Source organism: Nannospalax galili, unplaced genomic scaffold (assembly GCF_000622305.1).
Source record: "Nannospalax galili isolate Female #2095 unplaced genomic scaffold, S.galili_v1.0 scaffold490, whole genome shotgun sequence".
NCBI lineage: Eukaryota > Metazoa > Chordata > Mammalia > Rodentia > Spalacidae > Nannospalax > Nannospalax galili.
In genome coordinates, this window is record NW_008329666.1 from 1,824,300 (window position 1) to 1,845,364 (window position 21,065).

Genomic DNA, 21,065 nt, shown 5'->3' on the forward strand with positions numbered 1-21,065 from the left:
CTGGAGCTTGAGCTCAAGGCCTTGGATATGCTAAGCAGGAGTCTACCACTGAGCCACATCCCCAGCCCTCAAGTTAAGAAGCCTCCTCCCTGGGTCCATGTGCAGTGATAATGAGCCCACATCCCAAGTCTGCACGCACTCACTCTTGCAGCTCTCTGAAGCTAATTGACAGGGGGCTGATGGCTGCTCCTACCAGAAATTTTTCTGAGTCATACACTGTACAAAATGCTCCCCCTCCCCAACCGGAGTTACAGAGTGAGACAGAGAGGTGGGCATGGGGCCAAGCTAATGTGGGCAGAGTCCCTGCTGTCTCCCACTTGCCAGTCTGAATTCGTGACATTTTTGTCTGTGCTCTGGAAACTACTAAATGTTGCTTTGGTGGTTTCCTTGCCTTCTGATGCAGACTTTAAGGGAGTCATCTCACTTCTTGGTCTCCTTGTAAGTGTCTCCTTGGAGTGTCCCATGGGGAGCAGTTACTTATAATGATGCTGCCAACTTACTTCATAAATGCATCGGGCTCTCAGCAGCAAGGCCCGGGGTGTCTGTCTGTCTGTCTCTCTCTCTCTCTCTCTCTCTTTCTCTCTCTCTCCCTCCTTTCTCTTTTCTCTCCTCTCTCCCCCTCTCCTCTTTCTTCTCTCTCTCCTCTCTCCTCCTTCTTCTCTCTCTCTTTGCTGTGTTCAAGATTTAATCATCAATGTGAATAAATATATAGGTGGCTTGTGCCAAATGCATAGAAGATACAAAGATAAGAGCACAGTGAATGTAATAGAAGAATCAGATTATAAGGCATTTAGGATAATGGAGCAATATTAAAATTAAATTTGGGAAGGAAAATTTGTAGTTCTTGGACTTGGGTGAAAATATATGTATAGGAATCCTGTAGTAATATTTGACATACCCCTACCATAGGGAAAATTCTGCTTTAGAGAGGTAGGAAATGTTAAGAGTTTAGAATGACTTTTAATGTAGCTTGATAATTATGTGACTGACTACAGGATCATCTCATCTTGGACAGCCTTACAACATATGGTTTTCAGAGCAGAAAATGCAACAGTGGGAAGGAGACAGGGATGGGGGAGAGCGGCCAGAATTCCTTATATGCCTGTTAGAAGCGTCAAAGGGCAAGATTAATTATGAAACAGTTTTCTCTCTGCTTAGCAAAGGATCCAGTTCAGCTTATCACACAAGAAGCCAGCAAAATTGCAATAGTAGACTCCAATTTAATGAGGAATTTTGGATAAGTTGTCCTTTGATGCAGTATCTTGACACTGTGATTTTTTTAGAAACTTGTTAGAGTAGAGGTCATATAACATCATCATAAAAGATAACTTTCTGATTGTGAAAAATAAATTTTTAAAATGTATCAATTTGGTTTGATTCAGCCTAACCAGACTATATGACTTTATTTTTTCTTTCTAGATACTAGAGTCACAGTGAAACCAATAAACATCCAGACTTTGGTAAGAGCAAGAGATGGTTCACTTTGACAGCATGAAGCATGATTGAAAGGAATGGAAATGTTTGCTCTGAGTGGCTGTAGCTGTCCACAGTGCAGGCTAATCAGTCAGTCTGCCACAGTTCCATGGATGCTGACATGACACAGACTTTTGGGTCAGAGACAAAAGGCAGTTTATTACTCGCAGTCACAGGAGGAATGCAATATCAGCATTTCCTGTGCCCTCACCCAGGTCCCATCCAGCTACTCAAGGAAGGGTGGTTGGTGCTTGCTTATACAGTGGGTTACTTGATGGGAAAGAAACCTCAAACCTAGGTAACTCCAGTCCTTTGTAATTGACTGGAAACAAACATGCTCAGTTATTTTTCTGGGAGAAACAGAAACCATCTCAAATCAAACCTCTTCAAAAAGGAAAACAAGGACCTTTGCCAGAAAGACACGTGGAAATAGGAGAGACCCATGGAGAAAGGTTTTCTGCAATAACTACACCTTGAGAGTAGTCATGCTAAAGAATAACAGAGGGCCGGGCGTGGTGGCGCACACCTTTAATCCCAGCACTGGGGAGGCAGAGGCAGGCAGATCTCTGTGAGTTCAAGGCCAGCCTGGTCTACATAGTGAGTTCTAAGCCAGTTAGGGCTACAGGAAGACCCTGTCTCAAAAAGACAAAAAAAAAAAAAAAAAAAAACAAAAAAAAAAACAACAACAACAACAAAAAAAACCCAGAAACCTCTGTCATTCTAGACAACAAAACAAGATCCAGGGGTGAAAAGTGCGGTAGGAGACCTTCTGGCAGAGAAGGATTCGCAAAATGCAATGGATACCTGATGACTTGGGATGTGATCAGGAGGAAGCCAGACTACTATTTGTCACTGATCATTAAGAAAAATATGCATGGGGCTGGAGAGATGGCTCAGCGGTTGAGAACACTGGCTGCTCTTGCAGAGGACCTGGGTTCGGTTCCCAGTACCCCCATGACAGCTAACAACCACCTGTAACTCCAATTCCAGGGGATCCAATGCCTCTTCTGACCTCTGCAGCATTGCACAACACGGGTGCATCTACCTACATACAGGTAATACACTCGTACCATAAAATAAAAATATAAATAAATAATTTTTAAAGTTTATTTTATAAATCAGAGACAGCAAAGGGTTAAGAGTAACTACTACTAAGGTAAAACAATTATCACAATATAGTCTTTTTATTATTTATTTTTATTATTTTTATTTTTTATGTGTATGAGTATATTGCCTGCATGCATGTAAGTGCACCCATGTCATGCAATGCCACAGAGGTCAGAAGAGAGCTTCAGATTCTCCTGGAACCAGAGTTAAGGATGGTTGTTAGCCATTTTTGGGGTGCTGGGACTCAAACTCAAGTTTCCTGCAAGAACAACCAGTGCTCTTCACTGCTGAGCCATCTCTCCAGCCCCTCTTTTCTTTTTTTTTTTTTCAAGTATGTGAATATTGCCTCTGTTTACTTCCGGAATTTTCCATTTAATATTTTCAGACTGCAGTTGATCGCTGGCCACTTAAACTGCTGAAAACAAACTGCAGCTAAGGTGATGGGGGAAGAGATTACTATATCAAAGAAAAAAAAGGCAAAATAGGAAAGGATAAAGTTCACTTTCAAACTTGAGCTACTTCATCAGACTATATGTCTCTGAAGCTTGGGCTCAGGACCCAGGCTTCTCTTTGATGACTGTGGACAGGGCAGTGCCCACAGTCTCTTTTGAACACCGTTAGAATCTCCCTTGTTTGTCATGCTCCTTCAGCTAAGAAATAAACTTGGAAGCCTTATCCTAGATTGATTATTCTGTGTTTTGAGAATCTGTACTGCAATCTAATTAGACATGATTCTGACACTTTAACTGAAGTTCCAGGATATTATATAAAAAAATCAGCTGCAAGCCTTCCTTTTCAGAATCAACAGATGCTTGCTCCTTTCCCCTGCTGCTAAAAGAGGCTAAATTTGTTGCAACTCTCAGGTCAGTTAGCAAATGGATATTTTCATGCTTGGATTTACTAGCTGGTGATTTGGGTTTGAATTATTCTGGACATGATGCAACTATAACCAGTGATGGAGAAGAGACAGGGTGTCATGGGACCTGGTCTCTGCTACTTTGTGTGTAAAGTGAGACGTTTGTCTTGGATGATAGCCATGTTTCTTTGTAGTTTTTCGAACTCTCAAGAACCTATGAAAATTTGCTTCTTTAAAAACTGGCATAACCTTGGTGTTCTGGGGCTGATGAAAGGGTTTGGGAGAGGACAGTATGTGCAGAGAAACATTAGTTGTCATATCAGAAAAGCCTGTGGAATAGAGGGATTTGGGAGGATTTTATGATGCTTTGTGGCATGGCATGAGTATTCATTTGCAGCAGGAAACTGGAGGCAAATTTCTGCTCTAAGCTAAATCCAGCAGATCACCGTGTGTGTGTGTGTGTGTGTGTGTGTGTGTGTGTGTGTAAATACCCCTGGACTGGAACGGACCCCAGATGGGCTGAAGTGTTGGGTCCTGGCTCATTCATCCAAAGCAACTGCAGGACAGGAAGGACTTATGTCTACAGAGTAGACATTTCCCTAGAAAATTCATTTCTCCTTTTCAGAAACAAGATGTGCAAATAAAGCTTAGAAGGTTCTTTTCCAGGCAAATAATGTCTCCAGCACAGGCCAGTTTGATTCTGGATTGCACATGTCCAGTGTTCTGGGCAGTGTTTCTGGCTCTGCTATACATCTTTGTGATCAATCAATACACAAGACACCCACCTGACAGCCAGATACCAGACTTTACAAAATGCTTTGGGGTGTATAAGAATTTTTGAAAAGAATCCACTTTCAATACGTTTTACATGTCAATTCTGAAAATTGACATCTTGAAATCACAAAGCTCAGTTTTAAACTACTTATGGTGAGTTTTTTTCAGCACCCAAATTTATCAATATACTTACAATATAAAAGTTTCAGTGTTTGAATATCATACTGTGCAATGAAAACAATAAAAGAACTTGAATAGATGATTTCTGTATATGTAAAGATCTATAGGATATAACTTCTGCCTCTTAAAATTATATTTTTTGCTTCTGCCTTAATCCTTGAAAATGGTAGAATGCTACATCTTGGACTGCTTATGAATCTACTAGCACTACTTATGAGTCAAGTTTATCACCTTCTACCCCCAAGTTAACCCTCTTTACACCTGTTAAAGGTATTTTAAGAGGTCTCTTAGAGAGAGTGTTGATGGAGAGCTTGAACTGTCTTGAAGGACATAAACCATGGAATTGTGCTTTAGAGCTTTGCCACATTATTCTGAATCAAAAGGCAAATCTCTTCTAGAGTGACCTTGGGAAAGTTTTGTTTTAATTCTCATTCTGAGACACAATGTACATGATTAAGGCCAGACGATCTTGTTATAAATACCTTGTAAGCTAGGCAAAATGCTGTACTCTAAGTCCTGTAGCCAGAAAGCCAAGAGAGGGAGGGCTTATGTGACCTTTTGAGAAAATGTGGCTTACCCCAAGGAGCTGAGAGTAATTACAACAGTGAGCCCTTCTCACAGGAGGATCAGTTTATTCTGAAGAGCCAAAGCTTTTTATCATTTGTTATGGTATTCTTGTTCTGGATGCAGGATCAGGGAAGACTCAGTGAGGGGAGATGGAACAAGGAAGTGCAAGCTGAGAACAAAAAGGAAAACTAGAGTAGGGCGGAAAGGGAGCAGGCAAGAAGAGCAAGCTTGGGGCAGCCTGGGGCGCGTTCTGGCAATGCCTAGAGTTAAAGGCCTCACAGAGGGCAGGTGGCTATTTCTGTCTATTCCCCTTATAAAAATAGAACCTGGCGTTACCCTGAGGAAGAAGTAGAAGCCAGAACTACCACACAGCCCTTCATTCCATCTTGCCTCTCATTAGTCTACAAAGTCTCCCAACACCACCAGTGGGTGCCAGAGCCACTGTTGTCCCTCCCAAGTTCCTCCCACCTCCTCACTGTCCACTCCAGCCAGGCTCTCCTAGTCCCGACTCCCTCACTTGTGTCAGCACCTCCACCACCTCCTTATTCTGTGGTTTGCCCTCCTCCCTCTCCTTGAACACATCCAAGACACCTGTGTCCTCTTAGGTCAAGGTCTAATTTATTTTATAACTTGCATTACATAAGCTTTATACCAAGCACATAGATAGGAATTATCACACTGAACTACCATCTCCTGGGACATTTTCTTCACTTCATTTTATGGCCCACACCCATCTCTCTCTCTACTTCCTATTGTTCACTAACCCAAATCTATAGAATCAACCCCTTAGATGAAGGCTGTGGTATATCCTGGAGGAAGTGAGGTGTGAGGTAATCTAAGGTAGGATTTTGACTGGTTCTTTTTGTTTACATGCTAATTTAACGGGCTCTCATGTATTCCAGGCTAATCTCAATCACCGTGTGTCTGAGACTGGTATTTCTTTTTATGTTCTTCCATATTGTTTCATAGATTCTTACCATGAGTTTTATACATTTATAATAAAACGGTATATATATTAAGCTCCCCAGATAATTCTGAGGTGTCATTTGAACAATGCTTTGGTCACAGGCCTTCTTTCACTACTTGTGCACCACTGTGACATTTTCATACAAGTATATTGATGCCGTTTGTTTCCCTCCTTTGTCCACCTGTTCCTTCCCCAATTCCCCTCCTCATTCCTAATAAGCCCCTTCTCGAATAGGCTGTATCTGTGCAGAACAGTTTGTAGGTGTCCTTCATGAAACAGGATAGGAATGACTCGAACTGGAGGATCATTCCTTCTTCTTGCTTGTTTTCTTCTTTCTTGGGAAAATGTTACCATTCAGTCCACACATCATCCTTAGTACACCAGTCTTGGTGAAATGAGAGGAAATGTCACTGTTTCTTGAAAAGTTTTATTTGGTGACTACATGTTGTCATACACCTGTGTTCCTCTTACAATTTTAAGTCTTCTCCCCACTAACCAATTCGCTTCCCTTGGGAAGAAAATCTTGAAATTGTAGTTGCAACTGATTGCTTCCATCACTACGGAAGGTAAGTTCAAGCTATAAGTATGTGCCTCTATAGGTGTTAGTCATAAACAGAGACTACTAGGCCCAGTAGAGAATTTCAAAACTCTGTACCCTTTGAATTGAATTTTACTTAAAAACTAAAGTGATATTCTCATTGGTGGTCACTAAGGAAAGAACCATGTCTTCCCAGTGCTCCCTGCTTCGGAAGGAAAGGAAAAGCCACTTGAGACTGTCTCCACACAGTCTTCCTCCATCTGCCCAGACGCCTACAAGATAAAACTGGGAGACATGGTTAGAGGAAGGTAGTCTCTTTTGAGCCAGGTCCTCAGACTCAGTTCAGATTTTTTCTAATCTATTTTTCTCTGTTCTGATGAAGCAGTGCTTTGCTTTATAGCAAAGTCTACATCAGTGTTGGTGTTCTTGGTTTTACAATCGTACCTTCAGCAACATGCAGTAACCGAAGACATTTATACCTTCCTATTTCGGGTTAGTAATGTAAACTTTCCGTCATCCTCAAATAAGAAACCTATAACCCGAGTGCACGTTTGTGAAATGAATCATTTTCCTAGGACCAGATAGTGTTAAAATTTGATTTGTTGAGAACGTTAGCAAAAAGGAATATTTGCCCAGTCATGAAGCCCTTCACCTCTTGGGAGATGCTGCTATGTTCCTGCTAAGCAAGGGCATGGTCAAATTGTCCTTTCTCCAGGCCTTCAAGACCATCAGCCCAGGTTGAGGTTGGCATGCTCCGGTACGGGTCTAGAAGAATCCGAAAGCACCTGACAATGAGGATACCCAAGAAGATAAACAACAAAATCACAAAAACGAATGTTGTTTTCTGTTCAAGAGACATGCTAGAATCTGATAAGTTTCCATGGGGCACCAAGGGCGTAGGGCCGGCCTGTCCTCCATCCATCGTCCAGGGAATCCTGAGCACAGAATCTCCTGGTTCCCCTTTTTTCCATCATCAGTCTGCGGAATTCATGGTGGTTGCTCCCTGGAGAGGTTGAGTTATCTTCAGGAAGAAAGAAAGAGAAGGAAAGGACATGACTATTGGATGGTAACCTGGTTTTCTAGACTCACAGTCATGGTTCTCAGAAGAAATCTGTACACCAATTTCTCTTTGCCTCAGACACTTAATTCTGTGTGATTACAAGGAAGAATTTTACTCTTGCATTAAATCTCCCGATTGTCCTCAGAAAGACCACTTGAGATCAAGAGGGATAGGCTGAGAATACAGCTATCACACAGAAGACAAGAAATGTGCAAAGTAATGACCTCCATGTGTGCTGTCAACCTGATAGGCAAGCCTGGCCTCCCTGCCCAGGTCTCCTTCAGCCTCATCCTGTCATGTTGCTCTCATATCCTTATGATATTCATGATAATCAGCAGGTGAGCACCAGCTGTTTGCCAGGACTGTGATAAACTTGGCATTCATTAGTCATAAAAACAGGGATCTAAACAGCCCCCGTGTGAGGAGGCCGAGACGAGGAAAGGGCTTTGGATGTTGGCTCCCACTTTACTAGAAAATGAGCTTGGGACCTCAGAGAGGTCGGTGAGTTATAAAAAGGAAAAAAAAGCATCTAGAATTGCCTGCATATCTCTTGGTGTGATGGTAAAGATGAATGTCTATGAACAGCCTTTGAAAAGTGTAAAAAGAGAAGAGAAGAAAACAAAGTGTTGCCTCACTTAAGACAGGACGAAGGGAGCTACACTGCCTCCCCTTTGCCTCTGACGCCGGAGCTGAGGGAGAAGGAGGCGCCTTCAACTCCTAAACCATCAAAAAAGGTGCTTTTCTTTCTTCTTCAACAACAAAGACCTAGTTCAATACTTGACCCTGGGAAGCGCTTAGAGAATTGAGCACAGGGAAAAGAATTGATCAAGCACATTTGTAAAAGGACAGTTTTCTCAACAGCAGCTTCCTACCACTTAAGACCACTTGGGAAAGAGAGAGAGAGAAAGGGGGGGGGCAAGTTATCACTATTTCATTTTAATGGTGAAAAATCAAGACTTTAAATATCACTATTTACTTTTGAAAGCAAATAATAGAATATAAAAGCTTCAGGTACTATGCTAAATCAATTCAAATCAAATTTTGTGAATACAGAAGGTCAGATGACATAAGTATTTTGATTTTTCCTCTAAGACAAAATATATAATAGAGTCATTGCAATAGAAATGAACAGGACTGTAAAGACATTATGCTCAATGAAAGTAAGCAACCAAATATGATAGAAATTATGACCTAAAGCTTCAATGTACTACTTCCTCAGTTAGCTTACAATCATCCCTTCAGTGAACCTTTAGTCATCATAATAACAGAGTGCATGCAATTTGATACTTCAGCAAATATAAAATCCCCTCTTTAAAAGCAGTATACAAAGAGAATAACCACCAGTGTCTGGGAGGATGGAGTTACCAGTTCGGGAGTAATGGATTCTTTTATGGCTCTATCACTTTAAATTTTTTCCTAAAGACTAGAATAGTTGCAAAACTCACTTATGATTCATGTTTGCTTTAAAGCAAAGTTGAGATAAAACTTAACTGTATTTTAAAAAGAAATAAGCTCCTTAGGAATATAGAAGATATTGATGAGATTGGGTTTGGCTTGGATTTGCTTATTTTTAAAACACCTTCCCAGCCTTAGGCATAGATTCCCGCAGGGTCTGTAGAGGATGAGGGCAGAAGGGTGGCCAGAGCCTCCAATGCAACTTCCTTAGCACTGCAGACTAGGGCCATCTGTAGCCACCCCAAATACGCACATTGGACATAATCATTTCAAATATACAATGCTCCAAAGGCCAGCACGAGGGAGAGCCATCTGATGGTGGGTAAGCACATGCCTTGGGTGCTCTTTCTTGCCTCCTCCCATCCTTCTGGCTCCGTCCCTTGTGACCTCTACTCTCCTTCTTGTTCACTAGAATCCCAGTCTATATCTGGTTTTCCTCCATACCAAATGAAGTCAGAGTCCTGTCTCTCTTCTCAACAGAGCTGAGATAGGTATGCATTTCTAAAAAGCTCTTTAGAAAAACAATGCATGATCCCAAAAGGCAATGTAAGACAAGAAAAGATAATTAATTCTATAAAACTACAGCATTAAGGATATCTGAGATCTGTGAAGGTCAATGAAATCAGGGAAGCAGGAGGGAGGGAGGGAGGGAGGGAGGGAGAGAGAGATATTGATTCTCTAGGCCTGTGGGAATGAACCGAGACACAAACAGGCCAAGCAGCACAGCAAAACCTTCTTCAGCCCCCTCCCTTTCCCACTGCTGGTGTGTGACCGAGAGCCATCTTGGCACCCAGGACCAGTCTTCACCAACCTTCTTCCAATGGGCAAGTGTCAGCTCCTTTTTTCCCTAGATCATTGTCCTGTACTTCCTAGGTGTCACTGGTAACTCAGGATCAAGAAATGGGACACGATCTGTTCAGCGGCTGCAGCACTGGGCAGCCATTCCAGAACCCCAGCACGCAATCTCATCCCTTGTCAAACTGCCTGCATCCACTTCTGTCTTCTCATGACGGCCTCGGTACATCACTTCTCCACAGCCATGCCAACTATTAACATGGCTTAAGAGCCAATTTTAATTTGCAGTGTTACTACCCTCTCCTGATTAAAAAGCAAGATGTAGTTGAGGATGTAATTCAGTGACAGATTAGTTAGCATAGCTGAGGCCCTGGTTCTATCCTTAGAACCCCCAAAAAAGAAAGAAGGAGAAAGGAAGAGAGGGAAGGAGGAGCAGCAGCAGGCAAAGTGTGATCAATCCTTTTTCACAACCTGGCGATCTTTGAGAAGCCTGCATATAGATAAGTGATGATTGATTAATTGATTGATTGATTGATTGATTGATTGACCTAACTGACAAGAAAATACAAGTGAAGTCATTTTTGAAGGTTCTATAGCACATCATGAATTGTAAGCCTCTCCTCTCCCAGGATACCATGGTGGCCAAGTTCATACTAAATAACGCCTCTTATGGAATTGCAGTGTTTCAACAAGGAAAATGACACATGAACTCTATGAGCAGGAATTTGTCCTTGAGGGCTGCCCTACTGTGAGGAGGAAGAGGTACAGGAAATAGGGGGGTGGAGATGCAACAAATGGGAGGAAAACCGGGACGGGAAAGGAGTGCCAAGACCCGGCAGAGAAGTAGTCTGGGGTGCACGAGCAAGTGGAAATATAGTGGGTGGAGAGGAGATGAACAGGAGATGGTCACAAGGGGGTGAGGGATGGGGAGGCCCAGAGACAAATGCCAACTACTTCACAAATGTCCTTAGAACTGATTGAAATTTCTAGAAGAGGCTGCTTGATTTGAAGCCTACAATCAGCTAATCAATAATTTACAAATTTAGAATGTTCAACAGCATGTTTAAACTGAAGGAAACATCAGAAAAAGAGAATGATGAGATCAACCTCATCACTCAACTACCACAACATAAACTATTCACTTATATTTATAAATGCCTGTCTTAAAGTAAAAAAAAAAAAATTTTTTTAGTAAAAATGATTTTTTCAAAATGTTCAGGATTGTTTTTAACCGAACAATAAGAACTTTATTTTATATGAACAAATAAATTCAGGAAAGCCAATTATCCCAGGCAATTTTGGCATGACTGTTGTTAAGTCTTCCTAATGACACATGGCAGTTGTTTTAAGTAGAAGGAAGAACCACAGTTACTCACAGCAGTGTTTGGTCCTGAGGGCCCTTCCCCATCATGCAGTGCATCTGTATCCTCCCTCTGTCAGTTTCCTTTGTAAATGCTCAGGAAAAAAAAAGTCTAATTTTAATACCAGTTCAAGAAAACTTTGATTAAAATATTCATTAAAAAATCATATAATACTCCCCTTTCTTCAAGTCAGGCTCCCTGGACTGTGCTACTGATGAAGCATGCGGTACCCTGAAGTGCTTCTCTGGCACCCGTAAACAACCCATCTCAGGCCCATTCTCACTGTTGGCCACTCGCCTAGTTTTAGTAACTGTCTAAGTGTCCTCTGATAGCTCCTGGACCACAGAGCAGTATATACTATAGCAGTGGAGTTTTCTAAGATATTAAATTAGCTTCATAAGTTTAAAATGGAAAAGGTATCAAATCACATTTGATTTCCAGTAAAATGACCAGCATATTGATAAAAAAATTTCCCAGGTGAAGGGTCTAGGGACACCTGAGGAGAATGTTCTTTTTGCTTATTTGGCAGCTTGTTGGAACACCCCTGTTGTTTGAACACCTCCAGGTTCTACACACAAGGTTCACCTCCTCTTCTCTTTCCACCTGTGTGTTTCTCTCTCTCTCTCTCTCTCTCTCTCTCTCTCTCTCTCTCTCTCCCCCCACCTCAAGATCTTCACCAACTAGGCCTCCAAGGAGGACTTACCAGTCTCCTTCCTTCACCAAGGATGGTGCTTCCTGCTCTGCCCTCTGCACTCGGCAGCACTGGTTGGACAAGTGTCAATGGTGTTTGTTTCTTTCTCAATATTAAACAATAAGTTCCTGAGGAATTTCTTACTGTTCTGGGGTCAGTGTCTTTTTGAATATAGGTTGGATCAAATCTCTGGCCCCTTTATAATAAGTCCAGGGAACTGAATTTAAAATTCGTGTTTCCAGCTAACTGATTCAATGAAAGGATAAAGAGCACATGTCATTCAGCCAAACTGAAATATGAGACCATTGTGTTAGAAATAGATCTTGTTTCAAAGAATCACAGACAGTTCAAGTCACCATGACACTTTAATAGATCTTATGATTTGAAAAGCTGATAGTTATTTGGCTCTTGAAATTTTTCCTGGCTGCAGTGCTGATGGGTGGGGTCCAAGATACAATGTAAAAACCAGCCAGAGATAGGCAGCTACCCTTCTATTGAAAGGGTCATTCTTACATAATCTCCCTTTTGAAAAAGAAATGCAGCCCTTTAAAATACACTGGATTCTAATGCCTTACACAGAACTATTAATGTCGACAGGCACCCTTCTCGGGCTGGGATCCCTTGGATGTTTTATTTAATTTGCATCTCATTATGCAGTTTCACAAAAAGGAAAAATACTTTTTATGAGAAAGCCAAAACACATTTCTTATTTTTAAAGGGAAAGCAACACAATCAGTTAAGTGCATTTGCCACCTTGCTCTGGGGAAAGGTGCACAGACCCTTGACTGCAGCCTTACATGTATGGTTATGGGCTCAGGCGCCTTCCCTCCTGCAATGGTCTTTGATGGCAGTAGTTAAAATAGCTGTGGTTGTTGGCAGCCCTGCTGAGCGCATGCTGGGTGTTCAGTGATAAGCAGTGGCGAATGGGTGTTTTCTCTCTCAATCATTTTTGTGCAAAGTAAGATTTGTTTCTAATTTCTATGATGCAAACAAGCACACAGAGGCATGGAGATTTATGAATAGACTCCCCAGTTACCAAAGAGTGGCACCTTCCCTTCCTCCAGAAAAAGCAGGACCCCAAGTTTTCTCTGATGTGCTGGGATGAGTTGAAGGTCTCTTTCGTCTGCTGTCAATGGCATACTGGGCACAGTTAAGCAATGTTGTCTGTATTTTAAGTATTCCCAAACCACATAATTGCTGTGCCCAATTTTTTAAACTTCTAGGCCAAAAATTTCATGACTTGACATGTAAAAACAGCTTGTCCATTGAACAAGAAATCTCATAGGCTTGTCCATTTTACAGAGAGATGTGGGAGACTTTGTCCTATGGAGGCATCCTGTGTATCTTGTTAATATTTACCTAGAAGACCAGGGAGACAGATTGTAGATGAACAGGAAGGGAATTGGCTAGCTAGGCAGGCCTGAATTTGCAGTGCCTGGCAAAGACGAACATACCCAAAGTGTTGAACTATTCAGCAACAGCTCCAAACTGACTACTGAAATGGGAACACAACTTTCAAGGATTCGGGAAACCCATATTCTGAGATTGAGGCTAAGTAGAGTCAGTCTGTACTTTTGTGCTAGAGAAAGCCTCGACTATACCCCTACTTGTAGGACTGAAGTCTCCCCTACACACTTACTCTGACTCACCCATTCCAGGTATGCAAACCTCCCAGGTGACCTACTGTCCATCTCCTCCTACAATTGTGAGCCCTGCATACAGACCACTTCATCATCTCAATAAGAACCAAATAATTAACAGCTTTTCAAGCCATGAGAACTCTATTCAAGTATTGTCATCCAGTCATTATGGGGATCTCTTGTGAATCTTTTGGAGACCCTGCACATTGGCCCACTGAACAGTATATACATGCTTGAATATACACACAGTGATTCAAAATGTTTCCTACAAATTCAAAGAATTCATGGCCCCAGATGACCAGTCAAGAACTTCAGGTAATGATTTCCTGGCACTCTCCAACATTTCATACATTTTAAATCTTCCCACTCTGCCCTTATTTTTGGTTGACATAAATACATGACATTCTCTATATTCTTTTTTTTCTCTCTCCTAAATATACCCCTCTTATTCCAATACTATGCCTGCACCATGCTTCAAAATTCACAGGAGGTCTAAGGGTGGGTATTATTTTATACTCTTGAAAAAAAGACTCGAAGCCACTAGAAAGCTCACAAGTAATGATATTAAAAACATGGAACAGTGGTCAACTACAAAATGTCAACAGGCAGTTTCAGAACGGTTGCCTTCCCCCACTGCTGTACTGGAGGTCTCTCTGCTCAGCCCTGCAAAATCAGCCTGCAGACACAGACGCTTAGGTTTGGGAGTGGACTCTGTCTCTGCTGCTGTTACCCCTGGGTCAGCAGGGAACCCGGTGCTGCAACCTGAGCCTTAGTCTCAGCTGCTGTTCATTAACATCAGCTTCTAACACCTGCTTGGAGAGTTTTAAAGAGACTGCAGGGCAAAGCTGCAGCCCTGCTGACAACATCAGAAAGAGACCCTGAGGTACTCGGGCAGCAACGGGGCTATCAGAAGGCACCCTTGGTAAACTAGGACTTCGAACTTCAAACAGAGCCTATCGTGCTTCTTGGCTTTCCTCTTCCCTTGTGTGTTTCATAGTGGAAAAGACTGTTCACAGACACCTCTAAAGGCTACTGCTGCCCAGTGCTTGTCACTCAGGGGTCAGCACTCCTTAGTTGTTGAATTGTGAGCCTTTGTAAACAAATCAAAACATCCTTGTTACCTTTCAGAAAGTTGGATGCATCACATAAAGGGAGAAAAACACAACAGCTTTCAGGAATAATTTACTGCAGCTTAGGAAAGAAAAAAGCCCATTTTCCTATTTCTTTATCCTTTACCACAGTAAACTTATGATGCTCTTTAAAAAGGAAGTCACCGTTACAGTCTACCCTCTTGGATTAACTTTTCCTAGTTACTGTTTAATTAGACTTTAACAACTAGATTTAAATTCAGAACTTAGACCCAAAAGGTATCTGTGATTACTGCTCATGCATAAATCGCAAAGTTACAGAAAAGCATCTAATTAGCCCACCAAAGACACAGCTATGATTCAGTACCTGGGTCTGGCTGATCAAATGCTTGATCCATTTCCTGGTGGAACATTTACAGGTAGTTAGAAGCATGTTTAGTTTCCATTCTTCCCGATCAAGCCGAGTTCAAGCAGTAGGCAGTGGTAGTTATGAGCAGCTGATGGCACACCCCAGCTCTAGAGCTGCTGTTTCAGGCTTAGAAACTCCCCATTAAAACCTCTAGTTAAAGGAGCATCGTCTTTCTATGTGAGCATCGTTAGCGGTCAATACAGCTGCTTCTTTGAGGCAAGCCATGATTTCAGTTCTGCCTCAGCAACTCTTAAGAGGATTCTGCTTCAGTGAGTAGAGGCAGTATCCTAGCAGTGTGTCTGAAATCATCCTCAAGAAAACATTAACATTCAAACAGAGCACAGGGAAAAGCATCACTGGGCATTCCCATGCCTTTTCCAAAATCAAAGTCGTAAATCCACCTGTACTCTCTTCTCTATTGATTGTTGACACTGTTCCTCTTTGGGTCTGTCAATTTGCACCTTGCAGCACCCAGCCTTCATATTGATTATGGTTTTATGACCTTCAGGCCAACTCAGTGAATGGAAAGACTTCTAGGGAAGGGCATCAACTTAGCATTTGGGAGACTAAGGCTCCTTTTCCTAAAGAAAATGAAACGACCTTATAGACAAGCCAAGCAGCATATATGAGAGGAAAAGAGGAAATAATGATTTAAAAAGAATCAATCATATTTTCACCCTGTTTATAAATATCCTGGGCTGCAGGTGGCCAGGTCTGGTATCTCTTTGGCTGGGCAGAAGAACTGTGGCTCTGGTAGATACCCTACCCCACACAGGCCACCTGAGACCTGATAAATAAAACAGATAAGACTCCGTGGAGAGAAAGCTGTTGTCATATTCAGCCTCTAGCTGCACAGCATAATATTCAAATTATTTTCCTTCTGTATGATGCCTAGATACATTTAGAAAGTATTTTAGGATAAAATTCTTGTTTGTAAGAAAAATAAACCCCACTTCTCTGGAAAGAATTCAACATAATCCGTAAGAAGGAACCTCCTCGTTTTTTGGCAGCTCACCACTTCCCTTGTAGAAGTGGAAGAAGCATAGTTAGCAACCACACACCCACCCACCAAACGATGATGTGTATGATATTTAAAGCCACCTCTGTGCCTGTCAGCTCTGCTGCCTCCTCCCTGGGGAGAAACAGCCATTACTAAGCAGCCCTGGGAGACTAGAATGCAGTTCACAACTAAGAAGACAGCTGCCTCTATGAGCACCAGGCAGTGACCCCGAAGATGCCTTAGACCCCAAGGCTCTTGGAATCTAGGACTGAGTGTGAGGGTCTAATAGCAGAATTCGTGTGTGACATGAGTGTGACCTCAAGAAAGCATGGAAGCTCTTTCCCCAGGTTTTCTTCATTTGAAATGTGACGGTGCTGAGGAGGGTGTCACCTGTCTTGGCAATGCCAAGCTGTGGTACAGTGCAGGGAGCATTCAGACCTACCCTCACTTACGTACTTATTCCATGTGGTCAGAAAGCAATGAGTCAGAAAAGAGCCTGCATTTCTGTGGCTCGCCATGCCAAAGAGGCCTTTCCCTCAGAACTGGTCTCAGCTATAGACTCATAGAGCTGTCTCAGCCTATAGATTCATAGAGGGCCCACAGCTGTCCTCCAGCAACTCCACAGGCTGAAACCACCTCTGTGTTAGTTAGAGAGATGAATCTGGGCCTATTTTTAAACTCTCCAGGGAAGCTGTTTCTCCAACCTCCTGTGACAACCTCTGTTTAACTCCTCCACTACTTACTTAGTCTAACTAGGTTGGTACATTTCTTTCTGTTCTTGCTACAAAGAAGAAAAAAAAAATCAGTCATTAGCTACCACAAGGAAGTTGAACTAGATAAACCAAAGACTAGCTGATGATCTGGGCTCTACTTGAAGCCAGACTATTTCTTTTAGAAAATAAGTACAATGCGAATCATTGGAATGTGCCCTTCCTTCCCGCCGTGTAGCTATGTTATATGAATCACCGTGCATTCTGAAACAATAAGGATTTATACAATTCCATTTGAATATTTCATAGTAGGCCCCGTGCCTTCTGTCTTTAATAATCTTTATAGCTCTTCTTTGAATTCTGTCCAAACTTTAGGTTCTCTGGTATAGCTTTTAAGTAGGGAGCCAGAATGCTGCAGAACCACACGAGGCTGCAGTGTGGTAGTCTGATTTCATGAGACAAAAATTGTTGTTATCTATGCCACACTTCCATTTAGCCCTCATAAGTAACTTCAAGGTTTATGTCTAGTCTCTCTATAACCACAAATATTATGGGTTCAGGTCAGTTAGGAATGGACTCTAAGAGCTTTTCTGACATTCTGATTCCAAGCTTCCTCTGTAAAGTTCTTTAGTTTACAGTCCTTTCCTTGATGTTCCATACTGCACTTTTCCATATCGCTACAGAAAATCTGTAAGAACAAAAGAGGCTTCATAAACCACCAGAGTTACACCAACACATGGCAGTATTGGAGTTATTATTGTGTTTCTTGTTATTCTGATTAATTTTTTAAAAAATAAATTCTTAGTTCAAGCTTTAAAATATAATCAATCATGGGTCTTTTAAAACATTTTATGCATTGTGTTTCTTGTTATTCTGATTAATTTTTTAAAAAATAAATTAAATTCTTAGTTCAAGCTTTAAAATATAATCAATCATGGGTCTTTTAAAACATTTTATTTATTTATTTTTATTTTAAGTGTATGAGTGTTTTAGCTGCATGTCTGTAAGTGTATCATGCATATGTAAAGCCCACAGAGGCCAGAAAAGGGTATTGGATCCCCTGGAACTGGAGTTTTAGATGGTTGGTAGTCACCGTGTGTGTGTGTGTGTGTGTGTGTGTGTGTGTGTGTGTGTGTGTGTGTGTAAAATCCTTACAGTAAGTAGTGGTGGTGCATGCCTGTAATCCCAACACTCAGGAGGCTGAGATTAGAGGACTAGGAATTCAGGGTACTTCTTATATATTTATTTAATATATTTATTTTATTTCACTTATTCAAAAACATTCAAGTTTATAATTAGTGTCATATGTCATGTTAACTGTTACAAAGAATAAACAGCATGGGTTCCAGGTCCCTGTTTATGTTTGCTCAAGTGGTACACTGGACAACTGTAGGAAGCACCCTGGTCAGGGCTGGAGAATGTCAGCTTCTAGGTATGGCTGCTGAGCTTCCAAATAGACTAGCCCACTTCTACTAAATTCCATTTCCTAACCTCTCCCTTCGCTGCTCACCCACAGACACTGGCCTTTTGCCCTCCCCTCGCTATAGATCATGATCTCACATGATCACCAGTGGCTTCCAAATGCTCAAGCAGAGGCACTCCTTTCTGTTAATTTTCCTTGCTCATGGCAACATCAGACAGGACTGAGCGCTCATTTGAAGGGAGGCTCTTCAGAAGACATGGGCTGAGGTGACAGGCAAGGTCAGACATCTCATCCTCAGGGGCTTCTTCGTTAGTGCCTCCTCTCTTCATAGCCTCTCTTTGGCCTTCTGACACTCATTCACACAACTGCTGTAAGTGGGGAGTGAGGATGGAAAAGCAGCAGTCCAGCACTGTGCTCCGACTCCACCTCTTTTAATCCATACAAAAGAAATGGGCCAGTTTGTGTATGCTATTTTTATTTCTATGTCTCCTAGGTTAATAATAAAATAAATATATTGTACTACATAAAGGATTTTTTAAAAAATCAAGATTAATTCAATTTTTAATATATGTTTGATTTTTGCCCAGTTGAAGTGTAAGTTTATGTGTCCAATCACCTCTCTTCACAACTCAGTGAGCATTCAGAATTTGAGGGGATGCTGGGGGAAGTTTAATAATACTCACTCCAACCTTAAGAACTAGGGCCGTATTTAATCATTATTAAAAGCAAGCAGATTAGAGTCCAACAGACTGGCAGCCTCTTGGTTTGATATTTTCTTGAACATGATTCTGCATCCACATCTGTGCTACACTGAATGCTCAGCTGGTAGCTGATGAATCTACAACAGAGAAGGATTGACATGAAGATGAGGACCAGACAATACTGCAATTCAGTGCAAACGTAGCTGAAAGGAATAAAACAGTGATAGCGCTCAGCACCTGTGAGGCTTGTAGACAGGTCTACAGAATTAAGCTTGTCTGTTCTTCCCTGTGTAAGTCAACATATGAAAGCATGTAGAAAGAAATGGCAACATGCTCACGCAAAAGCTCACCTCCAACCTTGAGGAATAGCTTCACCCAAACTAAGCAGTATTTCTATTTACAGAAAATAGTGCGATATTTAAGCTCTTAGTTCTAATTGCAGTATGAAAGCACGTGGGCACCACTGTGGACTATTCACAGTTAACTATTTTGCAGTTGACAGCCTGGTGGGTGATGTTATTCTTTTAAGCTGACTTTTACAATAATAACAATTTTCTTAATGGCTTTGAAACACTTAATGCCTTTAAAATGTCATATAAAGTGCCAATTAAAGTTTTATACAACCATTCGCCTACATTTCTGGGCCATCATTTTGGAATGATCCTTTCCTTCTGTTCCACAGCTGTATTTTGGAATGGGAGCGCTTCTGTGTGGACAGTAAGAGCACCACACAGCTTAGGACATTATGATGATTGAGAAAATGAAACAGAATGACCCAGGGAATAACTGGCTGGCTGGCTTGCCTCCGATACCTGACAAGATTCTGGAATTGAAAGTCTTTCCACTGAAAAATCAATTTGAAAACGCCCAGAGGAGAAAATATCACCTGAAGCATTTAAAAAGTGCTTGTGAAAAAAGTTGTGGAAAACCAATCTTAGTTTCTGATATTCGAACTTTTAGAAATGACGGGAAAGGAGGCTGAGGAAGGGATAATAAACAGAAGTTGTCGTACATGGGCACCTAATGCAAATTTTAGTGGCTCAGCACTAGAGCTTACAGATGTGCTCAGTGACTGCTTGAAAAAATATTTAACTTTACAAGTGTTTCAGTATTTCAGTGGGCGCAATAAAGAATTTCAGTTATGTAACAGACATAGAACATCTTTCTCTTCCAGTTCTATGTTCCAAATTTTGTAGGAAGACTACTTTCTATAATTTTTGCCAGTAAATGATACATATTATATATTTATATGCAGAAGTATGTAAATATTGTAAATCATATGTATATCTGTTATATACTATATTAAATGATCTCATAAACTTGTCAAGCATGCATATTTGGAAAAGTTTGGACCCAAATAATTCAGCAAGGCCAAGAATCTGTATTCTGAATAAAACATGTTCAGGACTGCTGATGTAGGGTCTATGAAGGAAACACTGAAAAATGTTGTTATTGAATTTTTACCATTCTTTAATATTTTGCCATAGTAAATGTTTTAACTATGTAAGAAACAGCCTTAAGCTTAAAATTTTGGATATCACAGGCTTCTTTGAAAATATGATTAAATCTATGAGGCCATCATTAGAAAAAATCCTTAAGTTCTACACTGAGATCCCTTGGCCTGAAATTCCACTCAAAACACAATCTGTCTTTATCCTTCTCTTCTACCCCTTTTTACCTGCCATTAAAGAGGTGGTGATGTCAAGAAAAATAACCCAAGCTCATAGAGACAAATATTGTTTTCCCTTATATGCAGAATGTGGATTTAAATATTGTATACACACGAGCGCGCGCGCGCGCGCACACACACACACACACACACGAGGAGAAATAGGGCTTTAAAGGGGGAGGGAGGAGCAAGGGACGGTAATGGAGAAGAAGACCCTATCACATCTTTTTACTCATGAAGAATCTGATTTAACTATGAGACGGAGAGTCAGAAGAACGGTCTCTGGATGAACAATGAGAGGGGCAGGGAAAGGAGGAAATGGGCATAAACAACAGGAATAGAGACATACGAAGTCTTTTCATTTTTTATTTTTTTAATTATTTATTTAATAACCACATACTTAGAAGAAGCATTTCATTACAACAGCATTGACATATTCAATAACAATTTCCAGAGCTAAGAAGCATTTCTTTCAAAATTGGCTGTACATTTCTAGGTTTACAGATGAATTATTACGCTTATATAATCTTTTACTCATTATAAACTCTATAAGACATAAAATTAAATGAGGTTCCAACGTTTAAAAAAGATCTCCACTTTG

At 41.1% G+C, this 21,065-nt stretch overlaps 1 protein-coding gene and 1 long non-coding RNA gene across 3 annotated transcripts in view; one reads left to right on the top strand and one right to left on the bottom strand.

Moving 5' to 3' along the window:
• Positions 1-399: 399 nt before the first annotated feature.
• LOC115071708 overlaps positions 400-21,065 on the top strand; it is a 25,104-nt gene continuing 4,438 nt past the window's right edge. Inside the window, exons 1-2 of the long non-coding RNA XR_003850795.1 lie at positions 400-438; positions 1,420-1,460. This is a non-coding gene — a long non-coding RNA (uncharacterized LOC115071708). The remainder of the gene's footprint in view (positions 439-1,419; positions 1,461-21,065) is intronic.
• Ctxn3 (cortexin 3) lies at positions 5,076-15,606 on the bottom strand. Of its 2 annotated transcripts, none has more exons than XM_008840918.3 (3): positions 14,920-15,606; positions 11,149-11,227; positions 5,076-7,483 (listed from the first exon to the last, which is right to left on the bottom strand). In XM_008840918.3, exon 3 carries the CDS (start codon positions 7,382-7,384, stop codon positions 7,142-7,144), a length of 243 nt encoding a protein of 80 aa, XP_008839140.1. In that variant the 5' UTR covers positions 7,385-7,483; positions 11,149-11,227; positions 14,920-15,606; the 3' UTR covers positions 5,076-7,141. The 2 variants fall into 2 exon arrangements, with proteins under 2 accessions (XP_008839140.1, XP_017655609.1); XM_017800120.2 differs by lacking the exon at positions 14,920-15,606 and adding an exon at positions 11,837-12,177.